Source organism: Sminthopsis crassicaudata, chromosome 4 (genome assembly GCF_048593235.1).
Source record: "Sminthopsis crassicaudata isolate SCR6 chromosome 4, ASM4859323v1, whole genome shotgun sequence".
NCBI classification, from domain to species: Eukaryota; Metazoa; Chordata; class Mammalia; order Dasyuromorphia; family Dasyuridae; genus Sminthopsis; species Sminthopsis crassicaudata.
Genome location: NC_133620.1, coordinates 295,585,651 through 295,601,639, shown reverse-complemented (window position 1 = coordinate 295,601,639; position 15,989 = coordinate 295,585,651). Strand labels below are relative to the sequence as shown.

The 15,989-nt window shown below is 37.9% G+C and overlaps 1 protein-coding gene across 1 annotated transcript in view; it reads right to left on the bottom strand.

Moving 5' to 3' along the window:
* The window catches only part of PELP1 (proline, glutamate and leucine rich protein 1), a 34,190-nt gene extending 18,978 nt beyond the window's left edge, over positions 1–15,212 (bottom strand). The window contains 5 exon segments of the mRNA XM_074311706.1: positions 9,276–9,347; positions 9,521–9,670; positions 11,308–11,413; positions 11,888–11,952; positions 14,941–15,212. Of these exon segments, the coding sequence (XP_074167807.1) occupies positions 9,276–9,347; positions 9,521–9,670; positions 11,308–11,413; positions 11,888–11,952; positions 14,941–15,180 (633 nt within the window). The 5' untranslated portion in view covers positions 15,181–15,212.
* Between the last annotated feature and the right edge of the window lie 777 nt (positions 15,213–15,989).

The window sequence follows — 15,989 nt, the reverse complement described above, 5'->3', positions numbered from 1 at the left end:
ATGTGATGTGATGCAAAATGAAGCTAACAGAACCATTAAAACAATTTATGCAGTAACAACATTATTAAGACAAACAACTTTAAAAGATTTAAGGATTCTAATCAATGATCAACTTGATTCCAGAGGACCAATGATGAAACATGCTATCTTTCTAGAGAGAGAGAAAAGTAATGGATTCAATGTGCAGTATGGGACCCAGATTTTTAAGATATAATCATTGTAGGAATTAGTTTTGCCTGACTATGCATATTTGTCAAAACCTTTTTTCTTTCCCAATATGTGGAGTTGTGGAAAAGAAATCAAAGAAAGAAAAAGAAAAAGTCCTACATCCAAAAATGTTTATAAACTTCTACTTTGGTAGTATCAAAGAACTGGAAACTGAGGGAGTGTACCTCAATTGGAGAATGTATAAACAAATTCTGAATGCAATGGAATGCTATTGTACTATGCTTTAAGAAATAAAGAGATAGTTTCAGAGAAGCCCAGAAAAACATATATGAACTGATGCAAAGTAAAGTGAGCAAAAACAGGACAACAATATGTAACTCAGGTGTTTCACAATCACTTTTTCAGTCTCACAAGTTTGCCACCCTGATGTATGATATCAACACTATAGAAACAATTTTAAAAGACAAAAAAAAAAAAAAAAAAAAAAAAAAAAAAAATACCATAATAATCAACCATGATTCCAGTGGACTAATGATGAAGATTTCTACCAATTTCCTGACAAAGAGGGATGTCATATTATATATGTAAAATACGTAGAAATATTTTTGGATATGGCCAGTAGAGGAATTTATTTTGCTTGTCTGCGTATTTGTTACAAGTGTTTTGTTTTTGTTTTCTAGGAGGTATGTGGAAGATAGAAGTAAAAACATAAATGTTTGAAAACTGAAAAAAATTAAAAAATACTTGAGAGAAAATGTGAGTAGGATTAGGATAGTGATTTTTTTAGAGGAAGAGAAGATATTAATGGGAAGTGAAATATCCTACAAAGTTTCCTTAAAAAAAAAAATCATAGGAACACTGAGAACAAAAGGGGAATAAAAAGGGGAGAAAGCAAAGGAGCAGAAAACAGAACAGTATATCTGAAAGTGAAAAGCAGAAGGGAAAAACATACAAGAGAATTAGGGGCCTGAACATTAGAGAACTGAATATACCCCAACTATGTCTAATAAAATCACACTTCTTTCTGCATCTATTAGTTAGCTCCTATTATGTGCCAGGAACTGTGTTAGGTGCTTTACCTATCTCATTTAATCCTCACAACCACCCAGGGAATTAGATACTATTACTATTCCCCTTTTTCAGATGAGGAAACTGAAACAAACAGGTTTAGTGACTTGCCCAAAGCCTCACAATTACTAAGTGTCTGAGGGAAGATTTGAATTCAGTTCAGAACTAGCATTCTATCCATTAAACCCTTAACCTTGTCCAGTTGCAAATTCTTTTCCAATACCATTCCTATTATCCCATCCCCTTCCAAATCCCTCTCTATCCAAGATACTTCCATGAAATCAAAGAATAAAAGCCATTCTATAATAGAGAAGCGGTCAGAGAGAACCATGTTCTCAAAAGAAAAGCGGTCAATACTAAACAACCTGTGAGAATGCTCTGAATCAATAATGAGAGAAGCACAAATCAGTTAACATTGGAGAGGTTGTGGAAAAACAAATATGTTTAATAACATTTCTGATAAAGCAGTAAAGGAGGTCTAACTATTTTAGAAATTTGGAATTATAAGAGGGTAACTAAAATGTTCATACCCTTTAACCCAGAGACTTTGTTGCTGAGCATATTTATACTCCAAGGAACTCACTGAGAAAAACTGTGGCTTATGCACATAATGGAATAGTACTATGTCCTAAGGAATGCTGAATATGATAAATATAGAGAAGCATGGAAAGATTTGTATGAAGTGTTGCAAAGTGACCTAGAAAAAATAACAAAATTCATATGGAAGAACAAAAGGTCGAGAATTTCAAGGGAATTAATGAAAAAAAAAATCAAATGAAGGTGGCCTAGCTGTGCCTGATCTAAAACTATTATTATAAAGCAGCAGTCACCAAAACCATTTGGTTTTGGCTAAGAAACAGACTAGTCGATCAATGGAATAGGTTAGGTTCACAGGACAAAACAGTGAATAACAATAGCAATCTAGCGTTTGACAAATCCAAAGATCCCAACTTTTGGGATAAGAATTCATTATTTTACAAAAACTGCTGGGAAAACTGGAAATTAGTATGGCAGAAACTAGGCATGGACCCACACTTAACACCACATACCAAGATAAGATCAAAATGGATCCATGATTTAGGAATAAAGAATGAGATCACAAATAAATTAGAGGAATATTACCTCTCAGACTTGTGGAGAAGGAAGGAATTTGTGACCAAAGGAGAACTAGAGATCATTATTGATCACAAAATAGAAAATTTTGATTACATCAAATTAAAAACCTTTTGTACAAACAAAACTAATGCAAACCAGATTGGAAGGGAAGTAACAAACTGGGAAAACATTTTTACAGTTAAAGGTTCTGATAAAGGCCTCATCTCCAAAATATAGAGAGAACTAACCCTAATTTATAAGAAATCAAGCTACTCTCTAATTGATAAATGGTCAAAGGATATGAACAGACAATTCTCAGAGGATGAAATTGAAGCTATTTCCCCTCATATGAAAGAGTGTTCCAAATCACTATTGATCAGAGAAATGCAAATTAACACAACTCTGAGATACCACTACACACCTGTCAGATTGGCTAAGATGACAGGAACAAATAATGATGAATGTTGAAGGGGATGTGGGAAAACTGGGACACTGATGCATTGTTGGTGGAGTTGTGAAAGAATCCAACCATTCTGGAGAGCAATCTGGAACTATGCCCAAAAAGTTATCAAACTGTGCATATCCTTTGATCCAGCAGTGCTGCTACTGGGATTATATCCCAAAGAAATACTAAAGAAGGGAAAGGGACCTGTATGTGTCAAAATGTTTGTGGCAGCCCTTTTTGTAGTGGCTAGAAACTGGAAAATGAATGGATGCCCATCAATTGGAGAATGGTTGGGTAAATTGTGATATATAAATGTTATGGAATATTATTGTTCTGTAAGAAATGAGCAGCAGACTACAGGGCTTATATCCCAAAGAAATACTAAAGAAGGAAAAGGGACCTGTATGTGCCAAAATGTTTGTGGCAGCTCTTTTTGTAGAGGTTAGAAACTGGAAGATGAATGGATGTCCATCAATTGGAGAATGGTTGGGTAAATTATGGTATATGAAGGCTATGGAATATTATTGCTCTGTAAGAAATGACCAGCAGGAGGAATTCAGAAAGGCTTGGAGAGACTTGCATGAACTGATGCTGAGTGAAATAAGCAAAACCAGAAGATCACTATACACTTCAACAACAATACCGTATGAAGATGTATTCTGATGGAAGTGGATATCTTCAACATACAGAAGATCCAACTCACTTCCAGCTGATCAATGATGGACAGAAACAACTACACCCAGAGAAGAAACACTGGGAATTAAATGTAAAATATTAGCACTACTGTCTATCTACCCAGGTTAGCTATACCTTCAGAATCCAATACTTAACATGCAACAAGAAAATTGGATTTACACACATATATTATATCTAGGTTATACTGTAACATATGTAAAATGTATGAGATTGCCTGTCATCTAGGGGAGGAAGTAGAGGGGAAAAATCTGAAAAAATGAATACAAGGGATAATGTTATAAAAAAATTACTCATGCATATATACTGTCAAAAAAATGTACAATTATAAAATTAATTTTTAAAAAATTTGTAAAAAAAAAAAAAAAAGAAATGAGCAGCAGGATGAATACAGAGAGGCTTGGAGAGACCTACATGATGCTGAGTGAAATGAGCAGAACCAGGAGATCATTATACACTTCAATAACGATACTATATGAGGATGTATTCTGATAAAAGTGGATATCTTCAACAAAGAGAAGATCAATTCAGATTCAATTGATCAATGATGGACAGAATCAGCTACACCCAGAGAAGAAATACTGGGAAATGAATGTAAACTATTTACATTTTTGTTTTTCTTCCCAGGTTATTTTTACCTTCTGAATCCAATTCTTCCTGTGCAACAACAACAAAACAATTCGCTTCTGCACACATATATTGTATCTAGGATATACTATAATATATTTAACATGTATGAGAATGCCTGACATCTAGGGGAGGATATGGAGGGAAGGAGGAGAAAATTCGGCACAGAAGGGAGTGCAAGGGATAATGTTGTAAAAAATTAACCATGCATATGTATTGTCAAAAAAAATGTTAAAAAAATATATTTAAAAAAAAAAATTTTACTATGTGCTTACATAGTGGTAAAAAAAAAAAAAAAAAAAAAAAAGAAGTGTTACAAAGTGAAGTAAAGCAGAACCAGAAATACACTACCAAATGACTACAACAATGTAAATGGAAAGAACAAAAACTGAATGTTTCAAAATTATAATGGGCATGTATATCTCCCATCTCCAGCTGCCTATTGGACACCATGAACCGAATGTCCCAGACATCTTAAACTTGGCATGTCTACAAGTGAATTCATTATCTTTCCTCCTATACCCTCTCCTTTTCCTAACTTCCCTATTACTACACCATCCTGCTAGTCACCTAAGCTCTATCCCCTACTTTTACCTCCCATATCAATGTTGTTGAGTAGTTCAATTTTGTCCATCATTCTCTCTTCTGACACTGCCAACATCCTTGGACAGGCCCTTATCATCTTATACTTGGGATGCTATAATAATTTTCTGATTAGTCTCCCTGCCACAAATCTCTATCATACACCAGGATTCTTAAACTTTTTCCATTTGCAACTTCTTTTTGGCCAAGAAATTTTTTTGTGACCCTGGGATGATAGGTATATAAAATAAGTATACAAATCAGATATTTACTGATAACAAATCATAATTTCATGACTCCCACTTTCAGTTATAAAACCCCACATCAAGGCATGCACCACAGTTTAAGAAATTGAGCTCTAGACCATCATCCTCTCAGCTATCAAAATCATCTTCTTAAAATAAACATCTGACCATGTCATTTCTTTTCAAACAGTTCCAGTGGCTTCCTTTTACCTCCACGATCAAATCCTTTAGTTTTTAATAAAGTTTTCATAAACTAGTCTATTTTATTCCTTCCCTCTTTGTATTCTGTATATCTAGCAACTCTCCTTTCTATTCCTCTCACAAGACACTTGATAAATTTTCACTGGATCTATCTTCTCCTTGGAATGTTCCCTCTTTTCATCTGTCTCCTGGCTTTCTTGCAGTCTCCGCTAAAACTCTACATTCTGCAAGAAGCCTTTTTTGATGCTAGTAAGTGCCTTCCATTTATCCTGTTTGTTCAAAGTTGTTTGAACTGTCTCTCCATTAGACTGTAACCATCTTTTGGCTTTTCTTTTTATTTCCAACACTTAGGACAAAATAGATATTTAAAGAAATGCTTGCTTACTTGATTTGCTGATATAGTTCCACTCATTAACCCAATTAATTCCTATGATATGATAATTCTCACCATCACACATAATCACTCCTCCTTTATGATCCAGAACTTGAATTTCTCAATCTGAGTGCAATCTTCCATCTTGAGTACATCTCTTCCCATTTCTCCTAAACCTTTTCTTTATGCTTGTATTTGTACCAACCTCCAGGCATCCCATTACTTCCTGTTTCTTCCTTAAAAAAATCTTGATCCTATACTTAATAAATTTAATTATGCTCTCATCTTTCTCCTCCAATCCCTTGTCCTATCACTGCTAACATCTGACACTAAAGAATATTACACAATCTTCTTTACTGGGAACACTCATAAATTTTTCATCTAATTTCAACTGTGTCTTCACTCCTATAAGATAACTTTTATTCTTGATTTTTTGTGCCATTCCATGGCTCTTCCAAATCTTTTTCAGGCCCAAAGTTCCTACACCATCTCTTTCTCCTTCCCATCAGAAAAGGCCCTAAAGTCAAACTTTATAGAAAACTAAAACCACTGCTTATGTGCTTCTCATCCAGATCTGAAAACCCCCTTAATAAGCCATATCCTCTCATACATGTTGAAATCTTTTGAGTAAATAGCCTCTACAAAAGACTAAACCCTACCATATATACACCTGATCTTTCACCCTTCATCTACCAATCCTTTCTTGCTACGCTTATCTTAAACCTCTTTCTACCAGCTCCTTCCTTTCTACAAACATACATAAGATCTTCTCATTCTTTAATAAAAAAAATAAAAAATAATAAAAAAAAAAACTTCTTTGATGTGGTCACTGTTTTGGGAGCCACCTGCTAATAATGGCTGCTGAGGATCCAATTCTGACAGCAGACTAGACCCCTTCATGTGAGAGGATGATGAGAATGAGAGGCAGTTACATTCTCTGACCTTTCTCCTCTTCCCTCAGATTTATTTCATTCCCAATTCACAAGCAATATCTGTATCAGTAAAGGCTGATTTGCAGTTTTTTCAAGTGTGTTATTATTCACAGCTGTAGGGGCTTTTTGGAGAACTGACCTACCCTTTAATGGTACAGTCTCCTTTAACACTTTACAGGCTTTCTGGGTTTTGCACTTAGGTATGGTCCCCAATAGGTCATTTCCTCAGGTTATCATCCAATCTTTGTGTTTCAATCACATTCTTCAAGAAAAGAGGCTTGATGCCTCTTCTATTATTTCTACTCATTTCTCAAGCCTTTGAATTTAGGTTTTCTATCTTATCATTTAACTAGAACTAGAAGTCTTCATGGTTATCAAAAAACTAAACTCAAAAGCCTTTCCTCAATCTTCATCTTTCCCGACTTCAGAGAAGCTTCTGATACTATTGTATTATTCCTACAAGGCAGAAAAATTGGCCTTATTTGTTATCCTCAAATATTCCATTTCTTGTTTCTCTTTTTTTGGCTGTTGCCTCATAGGTATGAGGCAAACATTCCCTCCTTACTGGAGTCCTACCTCCCACATATTGCTACTGCTTTCCATTTTTGTAATTGCCTCATATTGTCTACATTTGCATATGTTGTTTCCCTTCAATATCATTAAACTCCTTAAAGTCAGGAAACAGGAATTGTTTCATTTTTGTTTTTATATTCCCAGGCCCTGATAAAGTACTTAGCACCTAATTAGTGCTTAATAAATTCTGTTATATATAACATATATATGTATTGTTATATATAACACATATTTTTATATATATATTCCAGATCTATAGATCTATCTAACCCTAATCTCTCTCCTGGGCTGCAAGCTCTCACTACCATTTGTCTATTAGACAGACTGGATCTCCCAACTGGATGTCTCACAGGCATCTACCTCAATCTTAACATATCCAAAACAGATTGCTTTGTCTTTCATTCAAACCTGTCAGTCTATCCTAATTTCCTATTTATTATGACCTAAAGCAAACCTTTTTTTTTTTTTTTTTTTGGGGCAAAGGCAATTGGGGTTAAGTGACTTGCCCAGGGTCACACAGCCAGAAGTGTTAAGTGTCTTAGGTCACATTTGAACTCAAGTCCTCCTGACTTCAGGGCTGGTGCTCTATCCATTATACCAACTAGCTACCTTCCATCCTTTTAATCCTACCCTACCACCATCTTTTTAATCATTCCTGGTTCCAATCTCAATATCATTTTCAACTTAATTTATAAGTCAGAGTTGTGAACTGATCCAACCATTTTGGAAAGCAATTTGAAATTATATCCAAATAACAATCAATAGTATATATCCTTTATTCAAGCAAAACCACTATAGACCTACTAGGTCTATATTCCAAAGAGATCATAAAAAAGGGGAAAAGAACTACACATACAAAAATACTTACAGCAGCTTTTTTTTTATGGCAACAAAGAACTCAAAATTGAAAGAATGCCTATCAACTGGAAAATGGCTGAACAAAGTTGCAGCACATGAATGTAATGGAATATTATGCTATAAAAATGATAAGCAGGTAGATTTCAGAAAAACAGGGACTTACACGAACTGAGTGAAAAATACTGTACACCATTGTTAATTTAGCCTTCTTAAGCCATAGACAATTCCCAAAGATAGAAAATGATGGGAAATGCTATCCACATTCAGAGAAAGAATGATGGAGTCTGAATATAGATCAAAGTATACTATTTTCACTTTTTTTGCTTTGGGGGCTTTGGGGGAGCATTTTTCCTCTTTTGTTCTGTTTCTTCTTTCACAGCATGACTAAGAAGAGAAATATGATTTTACGCATGTATAACCTATATCAGATTGCCATCTTGGAGAGAGAAGGAGGAAGAAAAATTTGAAAGTCCAAATCTTTCAAAAATGAAAGTTGAAAATTGTGTTTACATATAATTGAGAAAAAAATCTAATAAAAATAAAAATGTCTACCTCCATAACCTCTCTACCATTAACCCTGACTAACTGGTCACTCTACTTTCAGCCTCTGCACTCTCCAATCCATCCTCTACAGTGATGCCAAAGTAAATAATCTTCCTTACACATCAGTCCCTTTCCTCAAGAACATCAAGTAACTCTCTATTGTCTCTAAGATAAAATACAAATTACTTATTTGGGCATTTAAAACCCTTTGTCATCTGGCTCTAGCCTCTCTTTCCAATCTTATTCATACTGCTCCCCCTCAAGTGTCCTAGATTCCATTTTTGCTATTTATAAAGCTTTCTATCTATTAAGCATTTAAGTGATTTTTTTGTTCATTTATTCTGAATCAAATAATCTTCATTCTGACTCCTTGTTTCTGTATAAACTGTCCTCTATTCCTAGAATATATTTTTTTCTCAGAATTCTTGAAAATTATACCTAATGGTTAGTTCATTCTCCATCTTTAAATAATAAATACATATTGCATCTCTTTACTTCCTTCAGCAAGGAGAATGGAAGCTAGATACAAAGCAGGGATTGTTTTTTGTTTTGTCATTATATCCCTAGAGCTTATCATGGTACCTTGGCTAATGAATGTGGGATTGGCAAATAGAGATTTAATAAGAGCCACCAGTTCGTTTTACAGAAGTGGATAATTGTAGCTACTGGTAGCAAAGACTACTTAAAAGATCAACTGAAAGAGGCTGAGGTTCTGGTCAAGAGAACAGAAGTCTGTAGAAGGGTGATGAAATTCTCACATACAACTACTTCAGGAAATCCATGGATTATTTATGAAATGTATAGCATGAGAGAGTAGATTTGAAGAATACGCACAACTGACTGGGGTGGTGGCAAAGTGGCCAGTCACTTACTCTGAGGGAGCCACAGGCTCGGGGGAAGTAAGTCATGCAGGCCTTCATTCCCTCCAATGCTGACAGCTCACACTATGAGGAAATATAAAGAAAAGTGAGCAAGAGCCTCTTCCATATTCTAGTGCTTTCAAATTGCTACCTGAGCCCAGGGCCCTTTGAGCCTTCATCCCCATTCCTGCTCCATTCCATCCTCCCCCATTTCACCCTTCCCTGTAAGGCCATGCCCCAAGGACATATTATCTTACCTCAGGCTTGAGGCCCAGTAAAGATGTCAATAAGCCAGGCAGGTGGTTTGTAGAAATGTCTCTGGAGAGCTCAGGAAGCTGGGCTGAATATCGGAGCAGATCTCTCAGAATGGCTACAGCCAACTCCATGGTAGGGGCTGGATCTTGGGACTGAAAAGGAAGAGGTGGGAAAGAAAGATAAGGCCAAAAAATACTCATGCTTTTATCCTAAAAGGATGACATAAGTATTAGGAATAACACCAGAGTTGATCAGAGGAGACAAGAGAGTACAGTATGAAGAGCTCTAGGTTTAGAGGTGGTTAGTCAATCAACTATCATTTTATGGGCCAAGTGATCAATACATACATATAAGGGATAATCAGGACAGTCAGTCTCTGACCTCAAAGGGCTTACATTCTAATGAAAAAAGGCGGGGGGGGGGGGAATGAAAAGAGATCAAGTTATACATGGCATAACAGAACAAAATTAAGTTTTCATATCTTTTCCCAGGCCTGGCAGGGTGCACTTTCTAGCTATAATCTGGATTGGAAAAGCTATAGGCTGTCTAGTTTCCCCTTCCCAAACTATATCTCAACTTTTCTAGCATACTATTTCCTTTTTCTTCTTTTTTGTTGTTGTTGTAACATGAGGCAATTGGGGCTAAGTGACTTGCCCAGGATCATGCAGCTAGGCAGTATTAAGTGTCTGAGACCAGATTTGAACTCAAGTCCTCCTGACTTCAGGGCTAGTGTTCTATCCACTGCAGAGCTAGTGTTCTATTCACTGCACTACTTAGCTGCCCCTCACCATTCCCTTCTAAAAATGATTAGGAGTATTTCCCAGATTGAAGTATGAGTCTTTATATCTTTATAAGTATAATATAAAGTACTTTTGTTGTTGTTCAGTTATGTCTGACTCTTTGTTTTGTGTTTTTTTGGGAGGGAAAGGGAGAGAAGATACTAGAATGATTTGCTATTTCCTTCTCCAGTTCATTTTATAGAAGAGGAAACTACACATTAAATATTTGTAATTAAATCTGCACTCAGAAAGATGAATCTTCACTATTCCTGATTCTAGGCCCAGGACCCTATCTACTTTTGCCACCTAGACACCCATTATGTCCTCAGAACAATCCTGGAGATGTATATTATTTCATTCCCCCTGAAGCTGAGATTGACTCATCTAAGATCACATATTTTACAAGTTCCTATGACAGAATTTGAACTCCAGCTTTCCTAACTCCATGTTAGTACTGCTCTCCCCCACCCCCCATTCTATACTGCCTATATAGGAATCAGCTTGAACAGGACTGTTCCCCTTATCTCTAAATTGGCTAGCTCACACATTTCCTGTGATCTTGAAGGGAAAGGAAAGCTTAGATTTCAAGGTCCTTTATACTTGTTAAATGAATAGCTTTAGTGTGGGAGAAGAAAACTCAATTTTCTGAATCAGGCTTCTACCAACCTATTAGATGGGATTAAAAAATCAGCAGAGATAAGAATGTTAATAAAGGAAACAGACCAAGGTGGAAACATCTGTAGAAAACGTAAAACAGAATATGTTTTAAAGGTGTTAGTTTAATATAGCAAGTAATAATATCAAAAAAATTAGGTAAGTGCCATGGTTAAGAATGATAGCAAAAAGCTGAAAGCAACATTTTTGTCTTATGATCACTTCCTTTAAATAATGGATTGGGTTTTATTCCTTTACCAGATTTTCTTCCCATAAGGAATCCAACATACCCAGAAAATGGAGGGGGGGAAGGGAAGATGAGGATTAGTTAGGAAGGGGAAGGAGGACATGCTTACCTGAAGGACATGCTGAATACTACGGAGCCAGGAAACACTGTGCTGCTGGAACGTCTCAGTGGGACTCTCCGCCACCAGCAGGGAAAGTAAACACAATCCCTCAAACCTGGCAAGGGGATGAGGAGGGGCAATGTCTGAGAGGATGCGCTAGATTTCAGAAAGTCTTCCTTCATTTTACCTAACTTTTGGGACTTAAGTTCTATCTTAGTCCTGACTCCTAAAAGCTATGGGAATGGGATTGGGAGAAACTGAAAAAGAGTTCCAGGATGAGAAACAAAAGGAAAAGAGAAACCAGTTTTAGTAAAAGAAGGCCTGAATATTAATGTACAACTGGAAATGGGTAAGAAGGTAATATAATTACATATAAAACTTAACTTCCAGTCAAGGAAAGTTGTAAAAACCAGGAGAGATGCTTCCACAAGAAGCCACCACATCCAAGATATGGAAACAGGAAGATGGACAAGGTGATCCACAGGAAGAACTAGCTGATTCCTTCTTGAGTCCCAAGGAAAACTGGAAATACGGGAATAGTTGAGTTGCTGGACTTGAGATGAAGAATAAAACATAGTAAAGGACTCACCGAGTCTTGATGGAGCCAAGTCGGGAATTGCTGAGACCCACAAGTGCTCCCACAGCTGAGAGGTTCTACGGAAGGGAAAGAAGAGAGGAATCAAGATTAGATAGGGGAAAGAAAGTGAGAGAATCTATACAGTATTATCATCTGAGAAGTCCCAACTATTCTAAAACTCTGATCTACAAGCCCAACTCTCCCAGAAACCCTCATCCCAAGACTTCTATCTACTTCTGTCAATATGCATTGACCTTGTGTTTCCAAATGACAAAACTTTTTCATAACTCATTCAATTCAATATGTATTTCTCTTCAGTGCTCAGTGTCATTGGCTATATAAGAGAAGCATTACACAGTCTTGGTTTTCAAGGAGTTTGTTTGGGAATATAGGAGGGACTTTCGAGATAATTATATGAAAACCAATTAAAAAAAAAGACAAGACCCACACACATGCCTATACTAAAAAGGTTATAGTACCCTCCAAAATCTACAAATGAGGGGAAGGAAACAGGATAAGTGGGATATAGAAGGATATGTGTAGATTAAGTAGAGTGGGATAATTTGCAGATTAATGGGAAAGGAATAAAGAGGGAGGAGAAAAGTAAAGAGGGCATGGGAAAGAATAGCAAGGCAAGTTAGCAAGTAGAAAGGTTAGCAAGGATAGGAAACAAGAGATAATAATATACATGTATATGTGTATACATGTGGATGTATCTATATACACATACACATAAAACATATGACTATATATCCATATTAAACTATAACCTGCTGAGGAAGGGGGGAAGAGGGAAAAGAATAAGTAAAAAGCGCAAAGAAGAATACAAAAGAAAATCTACAAGGAAGCAAAGAAAACATGGGTAGTTCTAAATACGTGTTTATTATATATGCTTTCTTGAAATGGAAATTTATTGTTACATATTTTGAAACTTCTCATTTGTTCTACTGTGCACATGACTTTTTTTTTTTCTATTTTCTATCTAAGTTCCCCCCCTCCCCCCCCCCCCCCCCCCCCGCAATTGGGGCTAAGTGACTTGCCCAGGGTCACACAGCTAGGAAGTGTTAAGTGTCTGAGGCCAGATTTGAACTCAGATCTTCCTGACTTCAGAGGTGGCACTCTATCCACTGCACCACATAGCTGCCTCCTCTATCTAAATTTTATTTTATTTTATCATTATAGCTTTTTATTTTGCAAAACATATGCATGGGTAATTTTTCAACACTGACCCTTGCAAAACCTTCCCCCCCTTCCTCCCATCCCTTCCCCTAGATGGCAGGCAGTCCAATACATGTTAAATGTTAAAATATATGTTAAATCTATCTAAGTTTTAAAATAAAATAAAGGGAAAAGTTTTTTTTAAAGATCTGAGAGAACATAACTAAGAATCCTCAAAAAAATGGCACAGGAGTCTCTGGGAGATTAGAGATCAGGTTAATGAAAGAGCCTATTTTCATGGTAGGCAAAGTGGAAAAAAAGGGGAAGTATTCCAGGTGAGGGGAAACAAAAGAAGAAAATATAAGAATAAAATTGGTTGAGTCTGGGCCACTGAAAGATGGGCTGGTGACTCAAAAAAATGGAAACCGAGTGAAAGACATTCAAAGAGGGGCCAAACAGTAAATGGTTCCAGATGACAGGCAAAGGAAATTGTGCTATAAACATAGTATAACAGGGAATCACCAGAGGTTCCTGACTAGGATAAATGAAGGAAATGATGGGAAAATGGTGTCTAGTCATGGTATAGTAGAAGATTCAAAGTGGACAGGACATAAGAAAGATGAATGAGCTAATCAATGAATCAGTGAACAATTAAAACACTGAAGTAGACAGTAAAACAAGGCAAAAATCTCTGCCTTGGAGAGGAACACAAAATCTTATGGCAGAACACCAATAATAAAAGAACTCTGTACATGAAGTGACAAATGAATGGTAAAACATGCCGTAAGAATTTGAAGAAGGAAAAGATCATTAATGGTTGCTGCAGTTAAGGATAAGGTATGGTGAGCCACATAAATAGAATTTGAAGGGAGATTTGAGAAAAAGAGCAAATCCCAGACAGGGGAACAATCAAGAGCAAGAGTTCAAAGGTTTGCATGAGCCTGACAAAGCAGATGAACAGTGACTAAACCCAAATAGCTTAAAAGATGCCCCTGAGAAATCAAGACAGATAAGGGAAATGGGGGCCAGAATGGGAAAAATAATTCATTATGGATCATTTGCACTAAAGCAATGGAGAATATGAAATGAAACAATGAATGCAATATTTTTTTAAAAATCAGATGGATTCCATCCATTAGAGAAATTATTGAAATTATGTTTCATTCAGTCAGTAACATCATATCCATGACGGTGGGACGAGAAAGAAAAAGTTCAAGAACAAATAGCTCCTCACTTGTACTGTGCCTCTGGTTTCTCCCCTCTTTTGAGTTACCCAGATTCATTTTCTTTAATACAAGACTTGGTAATAAATGGAAGAGGGAAACAGAAGAGAACAGAATCATACTTCTAAAACAATCCAGTCAAAGCTGCTGCTAAAACAGAGGTCGGAAAATCCGAGCGCACAGAGGTAACGGGAAATAGCAAAGAGCTACAAAAGTATCTAGTCCAAGCCACAGTGTTTCTGAAAAAAACAAAGTTAAGACAAGAACAGTGGCTACAGACCAAGGGGAGGAGAACTGCGCCCCAGGCTGTGCCGTGTCTGCGGGGAAAGTTTTAAAACATTGGAATGGAAGACTGGAAAGGGAGGAGCCCTCACGAAGATAATCTGAGACTCAGCAGAAAGAAAAAACAATTGCAACTGGCTTCCTCCCAGCCTCCTTAGCACTCCGCTACAGGGTTCATCTTCCCATTCCTCGCTATAAATTCGGGGACTCTCTACTTGTCTCTTTTACCTGTGTCTCCTCCCTCCCAATTTCGCCCTCTAGGTACCTCTCACAAGCCCACTTAGGGTCGGACTTCACCTCGAGCTGCCTCAACCCAGCCCCACTTTCAAAAGCTCACCTGGCAGGGTCCCTCTTCCCACACTTCCCCCCAACCAGGACCCGCCCACCGGCGCTCGACTTCACCTGAGCCCCGCCCATCATCCCGTGCAGCCTCAGCAGACGCACGAGCCCCGGCACCAGCGGGGCAGTGGGAGGCGAGGGAGGCGCGGCAGGCCCAGCCCGAGGCTGCAAAAACCCGGATACGCTCTCCAGCAACAGCATGCGGAGACGCGACCCAGGACCCGCGGCCGGGAAACCGCCTGCCCCGCCCGGACCCCCAGCCCCAGAACCTGTGGGGCTCCCGCTCAGCACGGCTGCCGCCATCTTCGCCTGCACTCTTGGCCACTGCGCACAGTGATGATGTCAACACGCTGCGACCCTGCGGAGGGGAGGAAGGGTTGTGAGGGGCTAAGGCATGCGTATTGAACATCCGAGGGGGCCTGGTGTCTCGGAGAAAGGAAGAGGCTGCGCTTGCGCGTAGACTGGTGTGGGACTTAGCGAGGAGGAGGAGGAGGAGGAGGAGGAAGAAGAAGAGGGAACGCTGATTTAATTAATATTTGTTAGTATTTTTTAGGAGGGGACACGTGGGGAAACCATCTGTGCGTATCGTGGGGGAGGGATAGGAAGGCCTCTTCCCCCTCAGGATAGAATAAGTTTTGAGGGACCCATTTCTTGCCCCAAACCACCAGCATTCTAGCATGCTGGCTTGGGATCGTGCAGCCAAGATTTAGCTGGAGAAACCCTAAAATGAATTAGGGCCCAAACCATCATTTCTAAAAGAAATGTTTCATATACACGAAGTTCACTTGTTTACTATCTCTATACTCTATCCAGTGGTCCTCAAACTTTTAAAATAAGGGGCCAGTTCACTGTCCCTCAGACTGTTGGCAGGCCGGACTATAGTAAAAATAAAAGCTCACACTCTGTCTACGCCCCTCAGCGGGTTTGCAGTAACGGGGGCAGTGGCATGTGGCCTGTAGAGTTGCAGTAGTTTGAGAACCCCTGCACCCTTAAGACCTTATTTACTCTTAGACTGAGAACTCAAGAGAATGATGAATTTGCATGGTTGTATGTTAGTCCATAGAGGTCAAAGTACAACCTGAATTATAAAGAAGTTTCTGGAATATTTCAGG